Raw genomic sequence first — 12,770 nt, forward strand, 5'->3', positions numbered from 1 at the left:
TAATCACACTTTCTATTAATATCAATTTGATGGCATACTACAGCAGTTTAGTACATTTATAAATTGTACTATGGACATCTAAATTTTGAAAATTAGGTGGCATATGGGATTACAGGAGCCTCCTCGTCCTCTTAATTCCCCACAATCACTGTGAATGCCACACAGCAATGTCACTGGTTGTATATCTGGCAACGTATCCTTACGATACCTGATGTGTTAAAACCAAGATGGAAGACGCCACATAAACCCCAAATAAAGATGGTCTAGCCATTTATTTTCTGGGCAAGTAGAGAGTTACTGGTTCAAATTGGCAGTGTCATACCTTCATGAGGTGTTCAAGGTGCATGCAAGATAGGGTGTGATGGAAGAGCTTCAAATTCCTTTGGTCAGAAGTATTGTTTTTCCTGGACATGAATCGCAGTACCTGTATTACCCATTTTAACCTATGACTACTACACTATATGACATCAGATTTATCTCTGTTGAATTTTGCATTTGTTTGAAGATAGCAGATTTTTTGACCCTCGCCGATCAAGATATTTCTGGGACAACAATTGGTAGATAGTTTAGGAGCTTTGTGACTATCTTCTAGCAGTATAATTCTACAATATTTTACAATGCTTGCATCATTACTTTCATTCACGGGGCTCTAAAAGCAAGGAGCTTATAATGTCCACCAGTTTAAGAAAATAGTTATTTTAAGTATACCTATGAGGTAATTAAAAGGCAGTAACACACACAATGAGATCCAGCTAACATTTACAAAGCACTCAGATTTTGATCTTATGTCCTCATCAAAACCTGGTATCTATATGGTTACCCTGGAACTCCCATCTGATTTTTATTGTATTTTTTTAGTAAAAGGCACAAGTTAAATGCAAACAGTTTGCACATTCTTTTGTTTAATCAGTAACTTGCATTTGTTATCATATAGCTGCTTATGAGAGGAGCGCATGCTAATTAGTTAATTACTTTCCCTGATGACTGAGGAAGGCCGGTATAGGTGAATGAGCACAGAACTATTTAGTTGGACTGGGAAGGTACAGCAGGAAAGCCACTGAATACATGGTCAACCCAGCCTGTGACATCTAACCCGGTTTCTGATTACATTGCCGTTTGGGTTGGTGCTGCCTGCAAGGATCCCAATGAGAACCATCTCTTTTCATGGTGCTCAAAGCCTACAAATGCTACAGTACACCATTGTTAACTCTGCCATGCTACAACTGACATTTGGGCTACCATCAGTGGTAGTATTGTAACCATGTTATTAGGCTTCAAAATGATTGGTTGTTCAGTCCATAGTTTTAAAGCCTGCCTGTCGCAAGTCGTTAAAACAGCAGGCAGGGGGATTGTGATGGTGTCCAGGCCGAAAAATCCCCGACCTGAATTTTGATTGGGCTGGCCTGTTGACCCCAAAGCGGCGGCCATTTGATTTTTAGGGATGGCCGCCGTAAATGGGCATTAACAGGTCTCTTTGAGACCCTGAATTTTGGCCCCCACTTCAACTCAAAGAACAGGCACAATAAGGCCATCTGTCCCAGACAGATGGGGCAGCACTTTACATGACAGTCCAATGATTGGGGCCAAACTGATAACCAGAGTTTGTGAGACTCAGCAGAGAGGCCGGAAAAGACCATGGTAAGTATTTTGATTGAGGATTCTTTCCTGATGATTCCTTGTGGCTCAGGAGAAACAAGAGTGTTCCTTTGTGCCCCGCACACATCCTTCGGCCTCCCCAGCCCTGGCTTTGCCTCTCCCTCCCAGCAATGGCATCTACTCTCAAACCACCAATCCCCCCCAGCACTAACTTTATGTTGCAGACTGTTCCCTTGGGTCCCTGGTGACGTCGGTCTCCCACCCGAATTCCCAATCCCACCCACCAGCCCTAATGCCAGTTCTGGACAGGAGACAGTGGTGTACTATTCAAATGAGCCGACCGACCATTGCGGGGAGCAGCGTGCGGCAGCCCGGCTCGGAGATTGGCGCGGTCCCGGCCTGCAGGACCATTGGCAGGCCGGGGCCATTGCGGGGAGCAGCGTGCGGCAGCCCGGCTCGGAGATTGGCGTGGTCCCGGCCTGCAGGACCATCAGCAGGCCGGGGCCATTGCGGGGAGCAGCGTGCGGCGGCATGCCACTTCAGGGAGCAGCGCGTGCTGCTGCAGGAGGGCGACGGCTGCGAAGCCAGGTCGCTGATTGCAGTGCGGGCAGGCAGAGCAGGAGGGACGGGGGAGCAGCAAGAGTTTGCAGAGGGAAGTGGCCGGAGCCCGGGAGAGGCGTGAGTTCGGGGCCCAGGGGCAGGACGGGTCAGCCCACACAGCGATATGTGTGTGCACTAAGTCCGTGCAGCAGAGCAGGTCTCCAGTTAGTCTTGGGTAATCCTTGCCACTGGACCAAGACCTAGTTCTGTCAAGCCAGTGTAGTGGCTGGTGTACAACGGCCACCACACGTTAAAAAAATTCACGCAGAGGCATCTTCCATCCTTCAAGATGTAGTTCAGGACCTGGAATATTAGGTCCTTCATTGAAACACCTGTGAACTCATCCCTTTTTGGTGTGGAAGCGTCATCCTATGATGATGATGATAATGATGATGATTCAAATGAGACCCGGGAGTTAAAATGGCCTGGACACAACAACAACAATGGCCTGGTTCCCCCCCCGCCCGGTACCATGCCATCCCTGAACACGCTCCAAGTTAAAATTGGGGCCTTAAAAACTGTTTATGCTGTACCTCTCTCTGGTTCACAAAGCCTAGCCTGTTTGACTGGCGGCTCCAATTCATCCTTGAACAGCGTCTTACTATCCCTCTTTATTGGAAACCTGCACAATTAAAGCACATGATTATGAGCAATACACAATACTGCTGGATGCCACACAACAATAGAATCATAGGCACATTGAGGTAAATTGAAACAGCTATTATCTATTTAAATTCTAGACCTGTACTGTAATTTTAGAGTAAATCTGATTTTTTTTTTAAATGGTTTCATCCCGCTGCATCCCTTTGCTCTGTGGCAACGTTGGTATGTGTTGAGCAACACACGTAAATGGCCACATGTAACTCGGGCCTTATATTCAACCAGAAATGCCTATCCTAAATTAGTTTTCTTTTTTGTGTCAATGCAGAACTGGACTACACAAAGTACAGCACTTAGTTTGTGTCCATGGGCCATTCCATATTGCTTTTCTATGTGAATTATTCTTGGTGATGGCTTTCAAAATGTATCTCTTTCAAGTGTCAGCTGTGGCTCAGTGGGTAGCATGCTCACCTCTGAGGCATAAGGTTGTGGGTTCAGGTCCCACTCCAGGCACAAAAATCTAGGCTGACACTCCAATGCAGTGCTGAGGAAGTGGTGCACTGTCGGAGGTGCCGTCTTTCAGATAAGATGTTAAACTGAGGCCCTGTCTGCCTTCTCAGGTGGACATAAAAGATCCCATGGCACTATGTTAAAGGAAAGCTGGGGAGTTATCCCCAGTGTAATGGACAATACTTATCCCTCAAATCAACATAACAAAAAAAAAGATTATTTGGCTGTAGGAGCTTGCTGTGAGCAAATTGCTGCTGTGTTTCTCACATTACAACAGAGATTGCATTCCAAAAGTACTTAATTTGCTGTAAAGTGCTTTGAGACGTCCAGCGGTAATGAAAGGCGCTATATAAATGGAAGTCTTTTTTCTTTTTTGTATAGAGAACAAACGTGTAATGACAGGTAAAACAATCTCTGGGTGCATTTACACTGTGGCTACCCATCTGAGACTGGTAGCTAGAGTTCAGATTCAGCCGGGCAGAATCCTGTTTACATTGATTGACTCCTGCCTAGTTACAACTTTCACTGTCCTGTTTAGGAGAGGGCTCTGCAAATACCTGGATGCAAGATTGTCTCTTAAAGTTAGACATTTAAAAGTTTGTAGAGCAGGTGGGGGAAAATCTGTGCTTTCTAAAACATTTATTGAGGACTTTGCAAACAGTCGTAACAGTCACTCCCTCCACCACCAGTGCACCGTGGCTGCAGTGTGTACCATCTACAGAATGCTCTGCAGCAACTCACCACGGCTTCTTCAACAACAACTCCTAGACCTGCAACCTCTACCATCTAGAAGGACAAGGGCAGCAGGCACATGGGAGCACCATCACCTCCAAGTTCCCCTTCAAGTCACACAGCACCCCAACTTGGACATATATCTGCATTCCTTCATCGTCGGTGGGTCAAAGTCCTGCAACTCCCTTCCTAACAGCACTGCAGGAGCACCTTCACCACACGCGCTGCAGTGGTTCAAGAAGGCCAGCTTAAGGCCAGTTAGGGATGGGCAATAAATGCTGGCCTTGCCATTAATGACCATATCCCAAGAATGAATTAGAAAAAAAAAAATCAGGTTTGACACTGCACTAGATTCACACTCCATCAAACTAAAGCAATGTGAGACTATCCCCTGCAGTCACACTCCGCTTTGCTCCGGCATTAGGCCAGGTTTTGATCCCAGATTTGGACTGCTGGTTTTGCATCTGTGCAAAGCGGAAATTGCTTCATACCGACACCCACCTGACAGCGTAAATGTATCCGTTGTTAGAGGCTTCTCTCCATCAAGTGCTGCTCTAATCTTTTAATTAAACCACAAAGACTAATACTTTTCTGTAAATCATGTAATCGTCAGTCTTGCCTGTGACCTAACATGATTGTGCAATACACTCAGCATTTACATCTCAGCTGAAACAAAAACTGTGCTCACTAATTCTTTACGTTAAAAATAAAATCAAAACAGTATTGTATATAATAACCCTCACCTGAATGTGGGTTAAAAAGTTTGAAACTAACCTCTAGTTTCAGCTGGTGATGTTTATAACAGGTCCTATTATATTTCCTCAACTTCTTATAATTCACATCTATGATTTTATTTTAAGTTGCTTTAAAAGTAAAATAATGCCTAAATGTAGGCAGTCTTGTATTTTTCACAGTCCCCCCGATACTGTTCTGCTTCAACAAACATTACTTTAACTGTCCAGTTCAGTGATAGCACAGCTTCTCACAGACAAAATAAATAACAATTTTTAGTTGTGAATTAACCTGTGATGATCGAAATTTCATTTCCAGAATTAATTGAAAGTTTGTGCTCAGATTTGGAGAATTAATTGCTCGTTTGGATAGGCACTCAGGTCATTCGCCTGATTTCATAAAATGTATATTATGATTCAGTAATTAATAAAGACAAAAGGATCAAATTTTCCACAATTTACATTGATTTATATATTTCCGTGTAGTTACCACATTTTTTTCAATGTTTGCATTTTGTGACTATTTCCTGGATGCTAAATTACCAATGTTTAAACTTTGCCATGTGTGTACATAGTCAGATGAATTGTTTTGCAAGTCAGCACCTTTCACCACCTCAGGACGTCCCAAAGTGCTTTACGGCCAATTTGCTTTGGCTTTTGAAGTGTAGTCACTGTTGTAAGGTAGGAATGTTGTCATGTTAAATTCCAGCATCCCCTGTAGGGGACAGTGTCAGTGTGCAAAGCCATTTGAAATTTCCTTTATGTCTTTCTCAAAGGCTCTGACGTGTCTTCTGATTATCAAATTACTGCGTGGATGCACATCCATGAGTTCTCTGGTGAACAGCTTAATTGCATGGAACATTAAAGCGAGGTACCTCATCATCATCAACAACATACATACATTTAACATACCTCTAACATTGAAAATATCCCAAGGCACTACACATTAGTAACTTAGAATAAACAGAAAGGATTCCTTACCTCTCGGGATGTGTGACCTCACAACCCATCGAATGCCCCTAAAAACAAACGATGCAAGATTTTAACACAATTTTCAAGTATTATCCAGGGTACATTTTTGTTTAATTAGCAGTTGCTACTAAAACTGAAAGATGCTTTTGGAAGATGCTTCTTTCCAAGTCACAGATTGAAATTTGGGAGCACTGAACTAGACCATGTTATATTTTTAGAGCTTTTCTTAGCTACTGAAAATGTTGCTACATGTTAATGTTAACTGCTAATATTCCTGTTTAACATAATGCTGTGGCAAATAAGGATTTTCTGCTCTGAAGAAGCAACTGTACTGAGCTAGTGCAGTGGTTAGAGCACTGTCTGTGGGCCTAAGAGTGGAGTTTAGCAGATGATTGATTCACTTGAAGCAATTCTGTGACACAGTGACACTCTCTGGCATATAGTTGTGCTTCTAATTTTTCAACAAGGTGATTTTACTCTGACCTCTAGGAGAGAGGCGGTGATTTTTTTAAATCTGTGATGTTTGTTAGAGTTGTATGTAAAAGTATTTGAGTGCCGTCCCCATTCACGGTGCAAATCTGTCCACAAATTAAAATTTGCAGATGGCCCAATGACTCAGTGACTAAATACATAACATAAAAATAGACTTGCATTTATATAGCGCCTTTCACGACCACCGGACGACCCAAGGCGCTTCACAGCCAATGAAGTACTTTTTTAAAAAAAGTGTAGTCACTGTTGTAATATAGGAAACGCGGAAGCCAATCTGCGCACAGGAAACTCCCACAAATAGCCATGTGACAATGATCAGATAAACTGTTTTAGGTGTTGATTGAGGGATAAATATTGGGCCAGGACACCAGGGATAACTCCCCTGATCTTCTTCAAGATAGTGCCATGGAAGCTTTTACGTCCACCTGAGAGAGCAGACGGGGCCTCGAACTGAGCCATATCGACCAAGATGGTAGGTTTGGATCCCAGATCTATGCTGCATTAGCTAATCTGTATTGAGGCAACAGTAAGGACATGAAAGTTGGCCCCGGTATCCTCAGGTTAGGAAGTAATGCAGTGAGCCCCACTAGAAAGTCATCAGTGAGAACAAGATGAGGCAGGTTAGGATGCCTTCCATGTTAGCTCACCAGTACTCGCTATTTCAGATCACCCATGAGGAACAGCTATTTCAAGGTATTGGAGGGCTGCTGCCGCCCATGGGACTTAACTTGACACCAACAGGAGCACAGACAGGGAAAAATAGGAAGGAAGAAAATGTACAATTGGAGCCTCATAAAATAAACAGAAGCGATCATTCTATAATGTTACACATGCTGCACTGATCAGCACATTTACATACCAGTCCAGTTCGTTGTGAATAAAGAAAATGGGCATCTGGGGTGAATAGAAGAGGAGTAGAAATCACATCTGTCATTGGTTTAAAATATGTGATGTCATTTCCTTTGTGTTCTAGCTGTAGAATCTTCTTGCTTTCGGTAGCTGCTAAATGCAAAGGGCAAGACTTAAGATCAGGCATTAGGAGTTTAGTTTTTGCAGACTGATAGGGCATGCAGATAGGAACAGCAAACTCCCCCTTTTTTTAGTTTTATTTAGTTTCTCTCCATTTCCCATGGTAATTATTCCGCCATTCATACCCTATCTAGACTCATCTTTTGTTCCCTAACTTGTGCTATTACCATCTCAACTCGGCCCAACACCCCTTTTGTCTCTCAACTGCCTTCCATCCTATCACAGACCTTCCCTTTTGTTCTTTCCACCCACCCCTCCCCCCCCCCGCCCCCCTCCCCATTTCAGGTCCCCAGCGCTTCCTTAAGAATCTGTTATATTTCAAACTATTGCCAGTTCTGACGAAGGGCCATCGACCTGAAACGTTAACTTTGTACTTTCCTCGTTCACAGGCTTCATTTTTTTAAAAATTCATCATTTGAAAGTGTAGCGTTTATACAGCGGTTGTAGTTGCCTGCATTTGTAATTTCGTTTTCTTGTACCTTATGGAGAGGTTTTCCTTCTAATCACAACTGCCAAATGTTTCTCTCTACAGATGCTGCCTGACCCGCTGAGATTTCCAGCATTTTCTGTTTTTATTTCAGATTCCAGCATCCGCAATATTTTGCGTTTGTAGGAATATGCTTTGTGCATATCTTCGGCCCAATAGGTTGAAGTCCCTGCACAGTCCGGGACCAAATGCCCACCCACCACAAATAATGTAACTCAGCAGTCACTTCAGTAGAGCCCAAGAACTAAGAAAAGACCCAGCACCTTAACCACCCCATGACGGGTGGGAAAAGGTTGGGAGAGGGAGGGGGTTAAACAGTCAAATGCGCAAAATGCGACCCCATATTTGAACTGGGCTCCCAATTGCACTGTGATTTAACATTCACTGCTGCTACATGGGTTTCCCAGGGGTCGAAAAACCCAGCAGCAAAAGGGAGGCGCGAGCTGTCGGCTCCACAAAGTAAGTGTCCTTGTGGGCCAGGAGTAGCAGGAGTGCTTCCCCCTGGCCCCTCAAGGGAGCCTTCGGCATCCCCTCGACCTATTGTGGTCCCTCTCTCCAACCCATTCCCGATCACCAGCCCCCCCCCAAACCCTCCAGCCACAATGTCTTACCTTCCCCCACAATCGCTAAACTTCCCCCAAGGATCCCTGGCTGCGGTCTCCTGCCATTGGTCTTACCTCGAGGGTTCTGTCAGCAAGTTTGGTAGGCCATCCACGGTCCCGGCCTGGCCACGTTCTTCAGCCGTTTATGCCACCCCCTCCCCCCCCCAGCACCCTCCCCATGAATACTGGGGTCATTGTCTTTCAACTTTCTAATCTAGCCCATTCTGTCTGACTGTGTTTGCAAAGTCAACCAGAACAGTTCTTCCCTAAGATGCCTTAACCTCAGAGGAATATCCCCAAATGTGAAATTTGGTTTCAACACCAGTGCCCTTAAGGCCACTCTGAGTGAGAATCCTACAGTAAAATAAATAGGGAAAACTGCATATGCTGGAAATCCAAAACAAAAACAGAAATGCTGCAAAAACAGATCCAGTCAGTCAACATCTATAATGAGAAAAGACAGGTTATGACATTTTGGGTGTGTACTATTCATCAGACTGAAGGTTAAAATATTTTTAGTAAAGTTGTAAGAAGATAGAGAAGAAGGGGTGGGTGGTCGGAGGAAGAACTAACAGATACACCAATAGCAGAAAGGTAGTTAATGAGTTAAATGACCTGCAAACTGCCAAATTATATAAACAACCATCAGTGAGATAATACATATAAAGTGCAAAGGAATGTGCAAATATGGGGGAATGGGTTGAAGAGACAAAGGAGAGGCATATGTAGAATAAATATTTGTGAAATAAATAAACATTCAAGAAGAAAAATGTAAAAAATGTGGGTGCAGCAGAATTTAAATTATAACAGAAAAGTGAAGTAGAATGAACATCTGATATGACAAGAGATAAAGAACAAGTGCACACCAAGGACTCAGACCTCCTATCCAAACACCAGCTCACCTCCCTTCCTCCCAAACATCGACAGACCCTTCCTACATCACGAGCAGCAACTGCTGTGAGAAGAATGTAGAGTGTAGCGAAGTTACGAACATCAATGTTAAGACAAGAGGGCAGCAATGTGCCAAACAGAAGGATAAGGTTATTGTTTCTGAAGTTTACCTTGAGCTTCCCTGAAACAACGTGGGAGACTAAGGCCGTGATTTTTCATACTGGTTGGGAGTGAGGCGGCGACTTTGGGTATGGATTGGAATCCCGCTCCCTTCTTCATCGGCCTCTCTCTAAGTGATTTTACATGGATGGGGATTGTTAAGCTTGCCCTGCGAAGTTCCCGGCCAATTAAAAGGAAGCAGGTCTGATGATGTAATTTGATGACGCATCATCAACCGGTTTCTTTAAAGGGACCATGCCCACAATCATGTTGACAGTTGTGCTGTCAGTGTTCTGCAGCATTGAAGTACTGCAAACACTGACAAGCACTGCACAGAGGTTGCACCCAGGCTCTCCCATTCCCTCCAGATGCTTATGGAGGGAGTCACAGCACAAAGGAAGGTTTTCTTTCCTACCAATGGGCAGAAGAAACCTCCCCAGGACACCAACGCAACCTGATTGCACATTGTACAGGAGGGCACAAGCAGGGATATGGTCAGGAGGACCTGGCTGCAGTGGCGCAAACCTTTCAATGATCTCAGTAGATCATGAAATATTACTGCAAAGCCACACTCAACCTCATCCTGCTGTGCCACTCATCACATCCCCATCACTCTGCCTTCCTTAATCTACTCCTCCACATCCTTACTCACACCAACTTTGCTTGCACCTCCACCCATTCCTCTCTCTCTATCTACATTATCACATTCCCATCACACGAGCCACCCGTCACACTCATCCTCATCCTAGAGCAAGCATACCAACTAACAAAACACAAAGGTAGACACTTGAGTGTTTTAGCCAATGTTCATGTGGAGTTTCTGCTAATCTGTTGCCAAACATCAAAATCTTTATTTTCAACACTTTGTGCTCTTGGGCACCGATTCTACTGGAATAGATGGCAGCTGAAGTTGAGATGACAGAAGCAATCTGTCACGGGTGAGAGAGGTTGCTCCAAGGAGATGACAATGAATAGAGAGTTCACTGCAAACTCTTCCAAACTGTATACAGCTCAAATGTGTCTTCCAAATTCTGAAGGCTTCAGTTTCTGTCATGGTGAGATAGGTTGCTCCAAGGAGATGACAGTGAATAGAGAGTTCACTGCAAACTCTTCCAAACTGTATACAGCTCAAATGTGTCTTCCAAATTCTGAAGGCTTCAGTTTCTGACATAGGAAAGTGAACAGCTGTGAAATGGTAGCTTTTATACCAATTCTGCAGCTGTCAACTAGTCAAAGCAGATGGACAGATTTTTGAATGATAAGGGAGTCAAGGGTTATGGGAAGCGGGCAGGGAAGTGGAGTTGAGACCAAGATCAGATCAGCCATGATCTTATTGAATGGTGGAGCAGGCTTGAGGGGCCAAAAGGCCTACTCCTGCCCCTATTTGTTATGTTCTTAGGTAAAGCAATTGTGCGTCACTGAGAACCCAACACACTTATCTGCGGGAAACCCGAAGGATGCCAAACGCGTTAAAAAACTTGGTGAAATGGTAAGTGCCTGGTAAAATTAATTTAAATTACCTTTAAAGTGCCTCTTAACGATCTTAATTGACTGGCTTGGTGTCGGGTCTGCGATCCACAGGCAGACCCAACAGTGGAGAAACTGACAAGGAGTCGGGTTCAGATCGGACTTCCGACCCACTGTCAATCAGGGCCATTTTGACAGCGGGCCCACTTCCAAACCAGCCATAGTTTGGGAGGAGGAAATGGACAGATGTTGTATCTCTTGCAGTTGCATGAGAAGGCACCAGGTGAAGGTTAGCTGGAAGTAGGGATGGTGGAAGAATTGACAAGAGTACTGCGGAGGGAACCAGTCCCTTTGAAAGACAGAGAGGGCTGAGGAAAATAGGCGTAGTTGTGGGATCGCTTTGTCAGTAATGGCTGAAGATGACCCAGTCATTGAAGAGGCTGGTGGAATGGAAAGTGAGGATAAGAGGGACCCTGTTGGTGTTTTGACCACTGTGAAGTGCGGGGCAGGGTGTGGGGGGGAGAGCAGTGGGTGCTCGTTTTTAGGAAATGGGGGAAATTCAGAAGCTCTGGTATGGAAAGTGGAGACATTACAGCAAATGTAGCAGTTTGCAGGTTTTGTAATACCCTCTCTGTAATTGGTGTTTCTGTTGGCTTTCACCCCAACCTTGCTAAAATGTCCGCTTATCTCATAGCCGTAAGTCTGATGAAGAGAACACATCCAAAATATTATAATCTCTCTTTTCTCTTTAGTGATGATGACTAACTTGCTGTGCATTTCCATCATTTTTTGTTTTCATTTCTGAATGAGGATCCTGTTGTTTTAAAAATATTAATTTTCCTTTCAGTATTTCATAGAGAATTACATTTTTTCTCTTTGCGTTCTTTTAAGTTCAACATTTTATATTTGGGACCCGACATATATTTTGTACATTCTTTAACTTTGCCCTCGTGTTCCAAAATATAATTTGTGAAAACATAAAAGTGATGGAAATAGAATCGTAAGGTGTTCGGTGCTATTCAGATTTTCATTCATTTTATTCCACCTGGCATGCTATCCCAAACATTATTTTACTTACCGTCTGTGGTGGAATCTGGGATCTTGCTTTTTCTTTTAGATTGTTTGCGCTCTTCATCTCTCATTTTTCTCTCTGCACCCTGGAATGAAGGATATAAGAAGAATGCGGAATGACTATCCAGAATGTGAATTGTAGATGAATTATTTAACAGAAGATGGATCTTTCCCTTGTATAAAATTCAACAAATAATTAATTACAACAGGGTTGTGGAAGCACTAAGGAACTAAACATTAGTTCTGACTTCGTCATTCTCAAAGGGTGTACCATGTTTCCTATTGGTAGACCCAATTCCCAATCATAGACTGATACAGCTCAGAAGGAGGCCTTTCAGCCCAAAATGACTGTGCTGGCTCTTTGGTAGAGCTAGCTAATTAATCCCATTCTCCTGCTCTTTCCCCATAGCCCTGTAATTCTTTTTCACTTCAGGTATTTATCCAAATCTCTTTTGAATGTTCCGATTGAATCTACTTTTACCACAGGCAAACAACTTGCTGTGTAAAAAAAAGTTTCCTCATGTCGCCTCTGGTCCTTTTGCCAATCACCTTAACTCTGTGTCACCTGGTTACTGACCCTTCTGCCACTGGAATCAATTTATCTTTATCTACTCTGTCCAAACCATTCATGATATTGAAAACCTCTATCAAATCTCCACTTAACCCTCTCTGCTCTAAGCAGAAAACCCCCAGTTTTTCCAGTCTCTCTATATAACTGAAGTTCTTCATCCCTGGTACCATTTTAGTAAATCTCTTCTGCACCCTCTCCAAAGCCTTAACATCCTTCCTAAAGTGTGGTGCCCAGAATTGAACACAAAAATACTCCAGCTG

The 12,770-nt window shown here is 43.6% G+C and overlaps 1 protein-coding gene across 1 annotated transcript in view; it reads right to left on the reverse strand.

The window, feature by feature from the left end:
- The window catches only part of LOC139279347 (grainyhead-like protein 3 homolog), an 89,442-nt gene that overhangs the window by 14,533 nt on the left and 62,139 nt on the right, over nt 1–12,770 (reverse strand). Inside the window, exons 10-13 of the mRNA XM_070898467.1 lie at nt 11,947–12,025; nt 7,093–7,232; nt 5,751–5,788; nt 2,730–2,818 (exon numbers count right to left, since the gene is read on the reverse strand). Coding sequence (XP_070754568.1) covers nt 2,730–2,818; nt 5,751–5,788; nt 7,093–7,232; nt 11,947–12,025 — 346 coding nt within the window. The remainder of the gene's footprint in view (nt 1–2,729; nt 2,819–5,750; nt 5,789–7,092; nt 7,233–11,946; nt 12,026–12,770) is intronic.

The sequence above is a fragment of the Pristiophorus japonicus genome, chromosome 14 (genome assembly GCF_044704955.1).
Source record: "Pristiophorus japonicus isolate sPriJap1 chromosome 14, sPriJap1.hap1, whole genome shotgun sequence".
Classification (NCBI taxonomy): domain Eukaryota; kingdom Metazoa; phylum Chordata; class Chondrichthyes; family Pristiophoridae; genus Pristiophorus; species Pristiophorus japonicus.